Raw genomic sequence first — 15,779 nt, forward strand, 5'->3', positions numbered from 1 at the left:
CCTCGTGGAGAAGAAACTTACTAAACCCACTCAATTTAATAAGTTTGTAGTTTTTTCATAATCAGATGCTCATATCCTCTTGGAAAAGAAACTTAACAAAACTCACTCAGTCTGTCAGGCTTCAAATCCTTTTCGAAGTAAAATCCTAGCAATCCAATTACCAAAAAACAGGCCTAAAACTTAAATAGTTTAGATCTTGGATTGCAAGGAATAAAATAGTCGGTATTAATACAGTTAATTCACCCAAGACGACTTCAGTGCTTTAAAGCAGATTATTCCCCAAAGTTGGTGTTTAGAAACTATTAAATATTTATAAAATTACAATAAAATTTAATTAATTATATGTAAGTTGCTTGTAATAAAATACTAAGCGACAAAAATGGATTTTTCTTTAAGAAAAAGAAAACGACTTTTCTTTTTCAGATGTAAAATTGGTCTTGTCACATGAATTAACAAGGAAGTTGAAGAGCTAGTGATGATAATGGGGAAAGGTGATTAATCCAAACGGTGGGGTTCGACGTAAAATGGTTAATCAACATTTGGACAAAGCATATTTACGGACAATCAAACTGACACCACATAAAATTAGCGTGCCTGTTTAGTTTGGTTCAACTCCCCACTTCTCAACCAATGATTGCTAAGCCTTTATGAGGAATGGATTCGTCGCTTCCAGCAAATAATGACAAAAACCCGATCTTTGGTTCATTAATATTGCCTTTAAAGTTTATTTATAAAATACGTCTCTGGTCCTACAACTTATTCATAAACTGAAAGGAGGAGTAATAAAAATTGAAAGTTTAAGGCCCATCTGAACGTCACTGTCACATCTAGAGGTAAAGTTTGACTTTTTTATGCTTCTGACACAATTAAACAAAAATCGTTTACTAAATTATTCTCCAAGGGGGAGCCAGCAAGACAGCTTGGACTTGGAGAATTCAGTTGACTGAACATGCGAGTGTATTGATCAGCTGATCCTCCTTTTGAGTACAGTTTAGCAGACGATTTTGTCACTATCTCAGAAGCAGAGAAATGTCAGATACAGCCTTCTGGGCGTGACACGATAATAGTTTTTTGCCCCAGCCTTAGACATCTATGTGAAAGGCTAAAAGGATCTAAAATATCACTTTCATTAGGTGACACGATCAGCAAAGTAGAACTGACTCAAAATGTGGTTAATTTATTTATCTCCTTTATTAGTTTAGAAGTAAGATAAATCAATGTAAATTTCTGTCTAGTAGCGATAATTAAAAAGGTCTTTGATAATTTAATTTGAGAACAAAAAGCTAAAAAAACAGTCTTTAATTTTTTTAGTCATTTGGAAAACAAATGAGTGTCTTTCTAAAGTTTGGACAAAAAACGTAAGTATGTAAATTTGGTAATAAACGTGAGCTTGTAAAACACATTTTTGGGAAGTTGTGAAGTTGAAAAAAAGTAAAGTTTGGACAAAAAAACAAAACAAAAAAAACAATAAAAACAAACCAGAATCTCAAGAACTAACTAACATGGACTTCAGACAGCTTTGGAAACTTAATAGCACACTATTTTAAGGTCTGGTAATAACATCTATTTAAAGCAGATGCTATTCCAAAGCTTTCTATACTGTGTTGCAATGACAATACCCAAGTCAATTTACCTAAGTTCAAACAAATACTGTTAACTGAAAGTCTTACTAAAAATGACGTTTCCATAAGCTAACATAATGGCTAAGCATTCCCTCTAACATTTTCAAGCAAACTTGTCTTAATAATTAAATTTGTTTTAGCAAACTCATAAGGGGGAGATTCAGTATATATGATTTAATGAGATAAAGTCCCAAGTCTATTTTGAATTCAACCCCTACATGTACAAAAACATTGGTAATCATTCTTGACAATTATTGGTAATTAACATTGGTAATTATGTAAAAAAAGGCACGTAGCTGTTTAAAATTGAGCCGCTTTTCAGCTGTAATAACAACATTTTTAGCCAATAATTTTATTAAAAATTGCGTTTCTGTGAGCTTGCAAGAAGTTGGTAACAAAAACATCATTACAAAAAAAACAAAAAAACAATCAAATTGTTTTTCTAGGAAACACGCTGGACATTTCCAATAGTATTCAAAATCTGATCAGAATGACTCGTTTCCATGCAATAAATATTGATAGAGAATCCATATCTGCTAATACTTCTTTAAGTAAACAAACTATTATATAGGTTTCTTACAAATGCCACCATATATAGGCAAGCATAGTAGGCTATGCTAAAATTTCTTTCAAACTTGCATCTTTTCAAATTTCCAACCCAAAAGTAATAATTATTAGTCAACATTTATGTTTCTACAAACTAACAAAAAGTAGTTACCAAAAAATACGAATTAACAATAAGATGGCAGAAAAAAACAATTACTCTAATAGAAAAAAAACACTCCGTTAACAGATGGTACTGCATTAGCTTCTTGAAAAAAAGAAATGATTCCCCTTAATTAATCAATCAGATATAATAAGAAACTGTTGAGAAACGAAACATTGACGCTGTACGCTTTAATCAAAGTTCAAAGCTATTAGTGTCACTGACAATTCAGCGTTACCCATTTGAACTAGAAAATTAAAAGCACGTTTGATTTAATATTTTTATTTGGATTTCAATTAAAGATCTTAAATTTATATAAAACTATAATGCATAATGCTATAATGCAGAAATTGATGTAATTTTAAAATCAAGTACACTAATGTATACGTACATATTATGCAACACTAACCTGTTGCAATGCAACACTAGCCTGTTGCAATGCAACACAAACCTGTTGCAAATGCAACACTAGCCTGTTGCAATGCAACACTAGCCCGTTGCAATGCAAAACTAGCCTGTTGCAATGCAGCACAAACCTGTTGCATCTTTTCACCGAGTCGTTCTTGTGCCTTCAGCCCAATTTTAAGGGAAAATAAAACATAAAAACAGATAATATTCATGTCAACAGTTTCGTATAATTATCAATAGAAAACATAAAATGAACAGAGAAGGAAAAAAGGCTATAAAAAAAGTATAAACCAACATTTTAGTAAAGTTTGGCAACAATGTATCCGAACCAAAGTCCAAGTAAAACAAAAATAATTAGCCGGGCGTAAGTCATATAGATCTGTTCACGCAACCATTTTATTTCCTCAGCTGCCCTTCTTTCGGCTTCCACCTGTCTCTGAAATAAAACAGTTACAAAAGTATATATAATAAATAAATATTCAATCATACTTTTAATTAATTATACTTTATATATTTCATTACATTATATGTAAATATATCTATATTTATGTTCATATATACACAAACATATTTATATATATATATATATATATATATATATATATATATATATATATATATATATATATATATATATATATATATATATATATATATATATCATATATGCTATATCATATATACTATATCATATCTGCTATATCATATAGCAGAATTTTTAATGGGCGAAATTAATTCATGCTAAAATATCCTATATTAAAGATGATTACGACAAAAAATTCAGAGAAATTTTAAATGATTCTAATACATATGGACAAATAGCTACCGATTTCACAAAAAATTTGTAAAAGAAGTCCGAAAAGAGCTTTCTTATCTAAAAGGAAAAATTGAAATAACTGATCAATTGTTCAAAAGATTTTACCACGTGTGGGGGCCTCGTTTTTATGTTAATTCTAAAATTAATAGGTTCGGTAATCCACTTCAACCCATTGCTTCCTCATTTAATTCTCTTACAGCAAAAATAGGGAAATTCTTATCAGTTGAATTTTGCCAACTAATTCAGGCTCAAAAATCCTATATTAAAAATTTCGCTGATTTCGTTTCCAAGTTAAAACAAGTTTTGGTTAAATCAAATATAAGAATGGTCAGTTTTGATGCGGATTCAATGTATACCATTTGTGATGCTCAGAAAGCCGATAGGATTTTGGAGCATAAACTCAGTTCTAACATCTATATTAGAAAAATCTACACTTTCGAATGAAACTCGTGTTTCACTTACAGCCTTTTGTAACAAAACTTCTTTTTACTTCCATCATAGAGGCATTTATTATAGAAAGAAATATGGGCTTTCAATAGGTGCCTCCTTTTCACCAACTGAGGCTGATGTCTTCATAGAAAACCCTGAAGAAAATGCCATTTTTCAAAGTTTTTTGTAGACCGGAATTCTGGGTTTGTTTTAAAGATAACATTTTCTATTTGTGGGAGCACGTTGAAGAATCCTTGGAGTCTTTCCTTCACTTTTTTAACTCCTTGGATCCAAAACTTTAAATTTACTAGGGAATTAGAGGTAGAAAGGCGTCTTTCTTTCTTGGATGTCCTGATTCACCGAAATGGGTTTATAGAAAACCCACACATAGTGACCATTACTTAATCATTCTCCTGCTATGAAAAGAGGAGTAGTCAGATCTCCATTTGACAGAGCATTGCAAGTTTATTCTCCAAATTCCAGGATTCAGAGCTTGATCACCTTGGAGATATTTTATTTGGGAATAGTAATCGATTTAGTTTAATAAATTCTGTAATTGCAAAGCGTATTAAAACATTATCAGATAGTGACACAGTAAACGCAAATCAAAGAGAAAATTCAGTTTATCTTGGTCTCTTGTATGATAAAGGGGTTTCAGACCATATTTCCAAGAATTAAGGAAAATTGATATTTTCACTTACTATAGACCCAGAAAAATATCAGTTCCCAAATCTACCAAGGTAAAGACACTATCCTGATTGGTTAAAACTCCGGGGTCTACAGAATTCCTTCCTCTTATGGTCATTGGTACATCGGAAGAACTGATCAAAGAATTACGGATATATTAACTCAGCACTCTACCTCAATTAATAGCACCCTTAAAAAGCGGAAAAAACAGACAATTTTGACTCTGCCCTCTCAGAGCACATATTTAATAATCCAGACCATACTGTTTTATTTCACCCAGCTAGCCTAATTTTGTATGACAAAGGTATTGTTCAGCGCTACAAAGAAGCTGTTGAAATTTATAAATACCAACATTTAGGTCTAGCTTTGAAGAGATATTCAAGGTGATTTAAGAATAAATGAGTCGTATTTCGGTTTTCTCAAAAGAGATTGATACTTTTGTAATCACTAAAATAAATCTTAAACCACTTCCCCAATCACATAATCAAAAACGTCATCAACCCCATAGGTCTCAAAGGGTATCCGTAAGAAATGCAATGTTTAAAATCAGAAATCAAGTGGCCTATCAAAAGTGGCTTAAGAAATCAGGTGACCTAGTTCCCCAATTTACTTAATTGCTGCTTCATTTTTTGAGCCAATGAATTTTTTCTTTTATTTCTTAGTTGTTCGTTAGTATCCGGGAATGGCAGTTCATATTTGTTTGGATTTTGCGCAAATCACTGAAATTGGCGATCAACTTACTTTATTGTCGTTAGTTATTTGATTTTAGTTATTTTACTTTTTTGTCTTTTATTGAATTTTATTTAATTTTTTTTTCATTGGTTTTGTTGTGCTTTCCACGTTTGGTTTTGCTCTTTCCTTGATCATATTATTTTGTTCGCTGAGAAGAAGAAACGGTTGTTCTCCCAAATTTTCACTTTCTGTGTTTCCTTCAGCAGGGGCGGATCAAGAGAAAAATCTTGGGGGGGGGACTGGACCAAGGGCACCAATACGATTCGAGCGTAATAATAGGAGGGGGTGTAGATAACGCTTTCGTCTGTCGTCAGTTCGTTTGTATTAATCTGGTTGCTGCTGATGTGAAATCACAAAGAAACCTCTTTGAAAGCCAATAATATTTTTCTATAGCAGTAAAATGCGCATTAACAACAGAAGCGAGCAGATTATTTGGTGAATAAATTACTTTGGCTTCTTTGAGACCTTCTGAATGAGTAGACCAGACTAATTTTTATTCTTTAGAGTTGGATAAAAAAAATCAATTAATGGGGAAACCTCTAATTTCTAAGAGTGGAAATACAACTGTTTTTTCAAGAGGTAGAGAATAGTGAATCAGCCCCTTAATCCGCTGCAACATTCCAACATTCGCTATAAAGAGACTGAAAAGCAACCGTATGCCTGGTTGCTGCGGGATATCTGAGCAGCACTTGAAATGTTGGGGTCCTTCCTTGTTGCTTTGGCAGCTAAACAATGTTTTGAAGACGTTCCACGACAAGCTGGGGAATATTTGGTTTTGACTTGTTTCAAAGGCTCCTTTTTTCGAGGATTATTCAATCGGAACCAGAACCAAAACATGGAATGGGTGCTGTCCCTAATTATCAAAGCTGTTTTTTTTCAAAAATGAAAGTATTTATATTATAATGTCTATTATAAACCCTGCCCATACCGTGGCAGGGTCTAATACCCAAATATATTTAAGTTCCCAATTTCTTCGAAAACCATACAAGTCTAATAATATTAGAGAAAAATGTAATATATTAGTGTGAATATATTGTCATAAGTTTAAGAGAAGTTCTCATTTTTTTCGGACTTGAATTCGGTTTAGTTTGGCTCTCTGTTTTTTTTTGTTTTTTTTAATATGGAAAATAAAGTTTTTGAAAGCCATCTATTTCTTATGGAATATCAAGGAAGGCAAGAGGTTGAAACCTCTTGTTTTAGCGTTTTGTTGTTCTATTATCACCACTCTTCGAATCTATGAAACAATTGCACCAAAAAATCTACAAAAAGAAGGATGCAGTATCAGTTAACCAAAAGTGTTCCCAACCAGGACATTTGGGTGTTTCGTAGACCTCTGTTTTGCGGATGGGTCCCAAGAAATATGCTTCTATCAAAGAAACTGTTGCTATGACAGACGAAATAATATACGAAGAGATAGACATTGATATGGTCATTATCTATTTATCCCCCATAATTCCGGCGTAATAATAAACAAAAAATGCGATTTATATCGGGGTAGTCAATGACGAAAGGGATGGAGAAAAGGGAAATAAAAAAAAATTCAATAGTCTTCCAAGTTGTTTTGCAGGGACGACAGAGCTTGAGATAATTGATACTTGTGAATCAGCCAGCCTACGTCGACCTTATCAATCTACGTAGTTTCTAACTTCCATATTGTGCTCGGATAACGTAGACGACATTCCAATAGGACTTCGTCCTAGGAAGATAGCATTCTACCCTTCATCTTACTACAGTTAAGCACTCAATAAGATAGGACAGGTGAATTAGCTCTCCCAAATACCACCTTGCGAACTCAAAAGTCTGAAACATTTCCCGAAACCCCTTTATAATGCGTCTCCCCTCCTGCGACCCATCCTTATCATACCCCTATTAATGACTCCCTGTACCCTAAATCGATGGGCTCTTAAGAAATAGAATGAAAAAATCTGAAAAAAGAGAATGAAAGAACGAAGTTTACCGTGTAATTTTTTGACGAAATCTTTCGTAAACTGATCGTGTGAGCAGTTTCATGTCTGAATTCGTAGCAAATCAAAAGCAAAATTCTGGGTAAGGGGGCCACTGGACCAAGTGTGCCAATGTGACTCGAGGTGGGTACCAAATTAAAAAGTTTATAAAAAAAAGATTAAAAAAGAAAAAAAGAACATAATAAGGGCGCCAGAAATACCTTGGGGGAAGGGTTACCCCCCGACCCCATGGATCTGTTCCTTGTCTAAATTGCTTTAACTATTTCATTAATTTAATTTCAATAAAATTCGCTATGTAGTTAAAATAAATAGATAGAAAGATTTATTACACGAAAGCCCTATTGGGCCATTTGCTCTTTGATTAGTCACAAAACTAAAATTAAGAATTTATTTTTAGTTGGATTGGAGAGGGGCAGTTCAAAAAATTACTACTTAACATAAATTAATGTTGTAAGTTGCCTTGTCATATCCCCATTATTGAAGCCCAGACACCATACCCTAAATTGACGGGCTCACAAGAAAAAGAATAAAACAAATCTGCCAAAAAAAGGAAAAAAGAAAACACATTCTGAAGATGATGATCTAGCAAGCAACTTTCAATTATATGATTAATTTTTAGTGAAAACGAGGCTTATCTTAACAGTTTATGACAAAATGATTCGTAAACTGATCTTGCAAGCATATTTTTGTCCGAACCTCTAACAGATCGAAAGCAAAATCTTGGGTAAGAGGGCTTCTTAACCAAGGGTGCCAATGTGACTTGAGGCGGGCGCCATATTAAAAAGTCTATTTTAAGAAAGATTAAAAAAAGAAACAGAACGGAATAAGTATGCCAGAAGTGTCTTAGGAGGAGGTTGCCCCCTCTGACACCATGTATCTGATCCTGGCCGAAATTTCTTTTAATTCTTCCATTCATCTAATTTCAACCAAATTAGCTATATAGTTGAAATAAATAGATAGATAGATTTATTCTCACGAAAGCCCTATCGGGCCATTTGCTATTTAATTAGTCACAAAACTAAAATTAAACATTTTTTACGGGTGGAGGGGGTTTATTATTAGTCAAAACTTACCTTTCAATTTCCAGGCATTTTCGAATATTTTACCAAAATATCTAGAAATAAAATTCGATCCCCTTGCAGATTCAGCCATCAGCTTTTGTCTCTTATCCATTCTATGCTCGTGTTCAGATTTTTTATTTTTATCCATTTTGAGCTTTTAGCTACAAGGTTACTTTTCAATGTTTCACTGTGAGTGGACAAACAGCTATAACTGTGTTACCACGTTTATGAAACGTGTCGAAGATACCCTTTTTATCTTCAACAGGTGTTTCCATTTTCGTGAAATAAGGGAAAATTCCATGTCCATAGAAAAATCTTTGCAGCAATGAAAGATTTTTATGCCAATTTTGCAGATATATACTGAACCGGCTGAAGATAAATAATTGTTGTTCGTTTTAAGTTTTAGTTTTGTTCTTTATATTCATAGGAAAGCTTTGCTTCTTGTTGTTAATTGGGTAAATCATTTACAAATAATTGATCAAATTGACAAGTATACTTAAAAAAAAAGAGTAAAAAAAGGAAAACTGAACGGAACGTGAATGAGGGTGCCAGGAAAATCTTAGGGGGGGAGCCTAATTTGGCCTTAAAAACAGTATTTGAAACAGTATTTCTTATGTACATATACGTAGGCTATATATATATATATATATATATATATATATATATATATATATATATATATATATATATATATATATATATATATATATATTATCTTTATGAGCAATAATTGTCTATGTATGTATGTTTTCAAAAACGGTAAAATTTTAGAAAAAATTTAAAATTTTAAAATTTTAAAATTTTACCGATTTCCGGTAAAATCAGTATCTTGGGATATTCTCGTGTGAACGATCTAGATCGGTCATGGGTCTTAGAAAATTTATTAAGAGGCTTAATTTTAGTTTTGAAAATGACGACATATATTATGCTAGGACATCATGTAAGCATTACTTATATAATCGTATAAGCATTTTCTTATGTGATGTCATGCATAGTATAAATAAGATTGTTGAGTTTCCAACGCGTCAAATGTTTAAAAAACACAATATTGTGTAACATACGTTCTCTTGGGTCACGCGCGAGATCTCCTCACGCAAGCATTTCAATTCCTCAGCTGCCCTTCTTTCAGCTTCCGCCAGTCTCTGAAATAAAATTATTATAATTAAATATTTAATAATATTATTTAATTATATTTTATATAAATCATTAAATTAAATGTAAATATATCTATTTTTGTGTTCCATTTTCATATATGCATTTATATATATATATGTATATATATATATATATATATATATATATATATATATATATATATATATATATATATATATATATATATATATATATAGGTTAGAAGGCCTAAAAGGCAAAATATTGCAGTTGCAGTTACTATAAATGCTGATTTTTCGGAACCAACACCTGAACTATAAAACGCAATAAATTGCGAAAATCGACAACCTAGACCAACCAATTGCCACAACACTGAAACAGAAAGCTAAAGCAAAGGCCATTGCTAAATTGTCTTAATCCATGTCAAAATCCCAAACCCAAACATCATCGCTATCATTTTCAATTTTGACATATTTTGATTCTCGCTGTCCAGGTTGATTTTCATTGACTCGCTCACATATTTGGTGTTACATGTCTTCTAACCATGTGTGTCTTTACTTTTAATTTTCATTTTTCTTTGTTCTAATGTTTTGTGTCGCCTGTCTTCAAACCGCGTTTGTCTGCTCTTCATTTTCGGTTTTGACACGCCACCGCTGTTCTTCTAACCGCGTGTGTGTTTGCTCTTCATTTTCATTTTTGACTCGCTTACATGCTTGGTGTCACATGTTTTCTAACCGTGTGTTAGATGCTCTTCTTTTCCATTTTTGCTCTTCCTTTGCTTTTCTCTTCCTTTTCCATCCTTTGCTCTTCTTTTCCATTTTTACACGCCGGCGCTTTACTTTTAACCGCGTGCATCTTTGCTCTTCCTTTCATTTTTGACTCGCTCACTTGCTCGATGTTGCAGATCTTCTAACAGCAATTTTCTTTGTTCTTTATTTTTCATTTTTGACACGCTCTAATTTTTGTTTTTGCATATCTTCTAACCGTCCGAATTTTTACTCTTCATTTTTGTTTTTGTCGCTTTTTTGGATTTTGACTACGATTAGGAAAGGTCTGATTATCTGAAAAAATTCATGCCAAAAGATTCATACAAAACAGAAACAGCTCATGTATCACCTCTTCGCCATAGCAGGCAATTAGCCTTTTTCAAACCAAAGACTAGCGAACTACGAGCCACGAAAATATCACAAAGTGGAAATAACAAAAAAGGAAATGATAAAATACATCACAGTGTGTAAACAGGGGGAAAGATACCCCCATTAAGAGATATAAAAAATGAAAACTTGCTTCAGTGGTTTGTCAAGTCCGATTTTCTTTTTTTTATGACAACAAAATCGAGCTTTTTATGAATGATCTTGACATGCAATTATTTCGTGACTTTGAAAGCAAACAATTTTAACAAGGCAGAGCATGTAAGGATTTTAAATTGCGTTTCCCCCTGATATTGCTCCACATTGTAGAACACTGAAAAACCGAGTACGGGGGGTTGAGTTTAGGGTCCGACCAATACATTAGCCAACCGATATTATCGGGCCGATATGAGGGTTGGTGTTATTATCGGATATCAGGAAAGAAATATCGGTTATCAGCCAATATACATATTTTTATGCGTAGCTTGTTCAGAAGATGGCACCAGATTTCCTCATATAATTTTGCTTATTCAGTCAGTGGGGGTGAAACCACTATTAAGTCTGACCATTAAGGAGAGGGCATGCAGAGATGAGTCATATTTGTACATTTGTTGTCAATACTTGCCAATACACACCTGGTGCAGGTGTGAAAGGGGCTGCCCCCTCCTCGATGCCCCGCTCTTTACGCTATGTTTTTTTTAAATAATGCTAGTAAATCCTGCGCTCCCTTCATGGAAAGTTTCTTCCCCTTTGACAAATTCCTCGATGGAAAGCTTCCCCAGCATATTCCCCTTTTCCCAATCCCTCCCCTAACCAAAAAATCCCCTTGAAAACGTCTGTACCCTTCCCAATAACCCTTACTATATGCAAGCACTGCTCAAAGTATAACTTGTAACCCCTCCCACGGTGACTGTGGGGGAGTAACTCGTCCCCAAAGACATAGTTTTAAGGCTTTTGACTATGTTAAATAAAATGGCTATCTCAGAATTTTGATCCGGTGACTTTTGGAAAATAGTTAGCGTGGGAGGGCCTAGATACCCTTTAATTTTTTGGTAACTTATAAAGAGCGCTAAAACTTTTCATTTTCGTTAGAATGAGCCTTCTCGCAACATTCTAGGACCACTGGGTCGACACGATCACCCCTGAAAAAAAACACACATCTGTGATTCTGTCTTCTGGCAAAAAATGAAAAATTCCATAATTTCGTAGATAGGAGCTTGAAACTTCTACGGTAGGGTTCTCTGATACGCTGAATACGATGGTGGGAATTTTGTTAAGAATCTATGACTTTTAGGGGATTTCCCACCTTATTTTCTAAAACAAGGTAAATTTTTTCAAGCTTGTAACTTTTTATGGGTAAGAATAAACTTGATGAAACTTATATATTTAAAATTAACATTAAAATTCGATTCTTTTGATGTAGCTATTGGTATCAAAATTCCGTGTTCTAGAGTGTTGGTTACTATTGAGCCGGGTCGCTCCTTACTACAGTTCGTTACCACGAACTGTTTGATAATGCTGTATAGGTAAGTCAATTTATCCATATAATTGACTGTATCGTTACCCAATCTTAACTAGACCTACGTTGCCTGAGCAACGTGAAGTGTTGCGGCAACCTTTCTCCGGCTTCGCCGAATAAAGTATTGCGAGAGCAACACTTTGGTTTTGTTTCTTTGCTATCGGTTAAACGCTGAAGTTGTCAGCCTATTGAAACTTTTAAAACGTTATGTTCAAAGAAGAACGCGATCAGTAATCATATGATCAAAGGCTATTCCTCAGCGTTGAAAAAACAACAATAACAAAAGAATATGGAAAGGACGGACTAAATTGACTTTGCAGCCAGTTGAACTTTATCCTTTTCAGTCGTAGACGTCTTGACGGATGAAAACTTGGAACAATATCTTATATAATCTAGTTGGTATTATAAAGCTATCCGTAACTTTTCAGAATTAAAATACCATAGGTGACACTAATTATTACGAAACTACCTCATTGTTTTATGTTATCGTTTGTATCCGTTGCGTAAACACTTAATTCTAGGTTACAGTGAGTATAGGTAGGCTACACCAACTAGCAAAAGTTACAAACCTCTCTTCACTGAAGATGATTGTAGCCTAACAGATGATTATTACTTACAAGTCCCCTGCATGTCTTACCACTGGAACCAAATTGGTCTTACCATCAAATACATCGGAAACAAATAATAGGTTCACCAACTAGCCAAAGTTGCAAACCCCTTATTGCCGAAGATGATTATGGTTTAACTGTTGCTTACAAGTCCTCTACTTGTCTCACAGTTGGTATCAGCCTTTTTATTTGGTTTCAGTGTATACCCTACTATTGAAGTTGTCAACCCCTTGAAACTTTCAAACTAGAATGTTTCATGAAGGAATTTATACAAAAAATTGGATGACATATACTTTGATCAGCTCATCAAGAGCTATCGATTGCCGTCGAAAAAAAAATTCTATCTGTCTTAGTTCAAAAGTTGATTTTTTTTGCCGTAGGCCAACTTTTTAACGTCACCACTTAGAAAAGAGCAAAGGATAAGCTCCAATTTCTTTAGCAATGACAGAACTTTTGAAGTTTAAGAGGTATATCTGATAAAATTTCTCTACCTCAATCCCAAGTCCGAAAAAACAAATAATAAACCCAGCCGAAATCACAGCAGCACTTTCGGACCCGTGAGAAAATGCCGCTTTTTTGCTTCTGTAAATTTGTCTATTTGTTACTCAAAGAAGATATATTGGCTGTGGGGCCGGGTAACTGCCGCATATATTTAACGCTTATAAATTTTAGTCCATCTTCAATTTGAAAGTGGTGCCTGCCTGCTTGCCTGCTAGGACGGAGCTTTCCACCCAAAAGCAGAAACATGGTTTGATGAAACGAAAGCTTGGCTGCACAACTTCATATACTCCTCTCTGACATAGGTTATATATCTCCACTTCACTTCGCACACCATAGGCTCTGGCTCGTGGACAAGCAAAAACCATCCTTTTGGCCCCAGGCAAGAGTTCTGTGGAGCTTTCCAAAATGTAATGTCATATTCATCAATCTGGCCTGAGGTCCACACTTTCCGTAGGAACCGCACAGGTTAGACCCTTACCAGTTTCCAGGAATAAGCCGAGATCGGCGGCATAGGAAAAAAAGCAAAAAAACAAAACAAACAAACAAAAAAAACGGGACAAAACCAAACTGTTGCTCTCGCAACACAATTCTTTATTTTCACTTATTCCCAGTCTTGTTAACACACATTTTTTGGCCTTTTCTTAAACACTGACCTCTCAAAACCTTAAAACAATAATTCATTTCGCTAGAGACACTCTAGAAGACACTCTAAACAGTAAAATCATCTAAGTCTAGGAGAGTTAAAATTCCTCATTCTATGCCATGTTTTTTGTCGTTACATTTTTGTGTTCCTTAGAACGAAGTCTTTAAAATATTTGTATATACGAGGATGAAACGCAGCCCTTCTTAATTCCTTTTTCAATAGAAAAACAATTAAAAAGTTCTTGCATAGGGACCATGCTAATTTTCTAAGATTTCAAATGTAAGTCCAGAATGACTCTCAAGAAAGTGGCAACTCAAAAAAAATTGTTACCTAAGCTTAACACGAAATAAAAAAAAGTGTCCGATATGCCTCAGAAAAGTCAGATGATTTACTTAAGTTGATATGTCAGGATTTAATTAGGGAGCATTAGAGATCATGTAAAAATAATTGACAACACTATTGGACAAATAGTAATAAAATGACCGAGAAGACACCTAAGTGGACAAATTAGATTTGATTTAAAAATTGTAAAGCAAAATTGTAAACCGGTGAAGTAATGTCAAATTTCTTAACTTTGCTAAAATTCATTTGTGAATATCTCTTCAAGAGCCAACATTTTCAATTAGTCCTTTTTAGATCATAAAATGGTGTAATTTGCACGACCTAATATTATTTATCTACAGAATGTGCCCCAAAAATTTGAGAGCCCCAAGAGTATCAATATTAAAACATTTTTTACTATGGGTGAACTGCCATTAGCAATGTAATGCTTGTCATGTTCTTTGTCATTGATTATTCATATGGACCTTTGTTCAAATCCATAAGCAATCCCTTCTACGAGCATCTTGGCTTTGAGTGACTTCAATGAAACTAATCACTGCTGATTAGCAGTATTCTGGAGATTCTTGAAGATCCTTTCATTTGATATCCTTAATAGCAAAAATTGCTAAGAAAATTCATTTATGAAAATACATTAGAAAAAATTTTTTTCACGGATTGTTCGGAGTTTTCTTTGCTTTGTTAGTGTCTGGTAAATTCTTTTGTTGGAATCCTTTCGTAGTAGTAGTATCATACAAGAATTCAATACCTATCAAAATGATTTATTAGATATTTCATGTATTGAATTCTTATGTGACACTGCCACTACGAATGAATTCCAACTAAATGATTTACCAGTCATTTTTTCCCTTATACATGTAAGTTCCAAGGTTCATCAGCCCTTGATGACTTTTTAGCTTTTGATTTGTTCATAAAAAAAAATCAGAGAGATTTTCTGCATTTTCTACTTGAAGGTAATAACGATGTTGGAGAGACCTAGCCTGTCTTCTCCAAGGCTGGAATTTAAGAATTATCAGAGACTCTAATTTCCTCTACAAGAGATTTTTTCAAGAGAATTCATCAGGCTGTTCACCCCCTCCTTGCAGTATCAAATTGTTACAGTCACCATCAACAATAGTAGCAGTCTCAGGGAGAGGTAAATGTTATCAACATACATTATACTACAGAACAGAGTATTTTCCTAACAGGGTATTTATAGTTGTTCGGGATTATTTTTGAGAAAAACAACTACTAAAACTTGTTAGATAATTTGCTAGTAAATAAAAAAGTGGACAATTGCAAACATGTTTGGGATTTATCTTTTTTCTTAGAAAAACAGTTACCAAAACTGTTAGATAATTTGCGAAAAACTAAAAAAAGTGAATAATTGCAAAGTTGTTGGGCAATTTTTTAAGAGAAAAACAACTACTGAAAAATGTAACTGTTAATTAGTTTGCTAGTAACTAAAACAGAGTACAATCGCAAAGTTGTTTATTTCTTTTAAGAGAAAAACAACTACTG

At 33.7% G+C, this 15,779-nt stretch overlaps 1 protein-coding gene across 2 annotated transcripts in view; it reads right to left on the reverse strand.

Moving 5' to 3' along the window:
- Positions 1-2,943: 2,943 nt before the first annotated feature.
- Positions 2,944-15,779, reverse strand: part of LOC136024989 (E3 ubiquitin-protein ligase NRDP1-like) — a 69,534-nt gene continuing 56,698 nt past the window's right edge. The window contains exons 5-6 of one of the 2 annotated variants that reach the window (XM_065700600.1): positions 9,488-9,568; positions 2,944-3,172 (exon numbers count right to left, since the gene is read on the reverse strand). In XM_065700600.1, the coding sequence (XP_065556672.1) occupies positions 3,035-3,172; positions 9,488-9,568 (219 nt within the window). In that variant the 3' untranslated portion in view covers positions 2,944-3,034. The remainder of the gene's footprint in view (positions 3,173-9,487; positions 9,569-15,779) is intronic. The other variant, XM_065700601.1, reaches the window with a different exon arrangement.

Source organism: Artemia franciscana, chromosome 3, assembly GCF_032884065.1.
Source record: "Artemia franciscana chromosome 3, ASM3288406v1, whole genome shotgun sequence".
Classification (NCBI taxonomy): Eukaryota; Metazoa; Arthropoda; class Branchiopoda; order Anostraca; family Artemiidae; genus Artemia; species Artemia franciscana.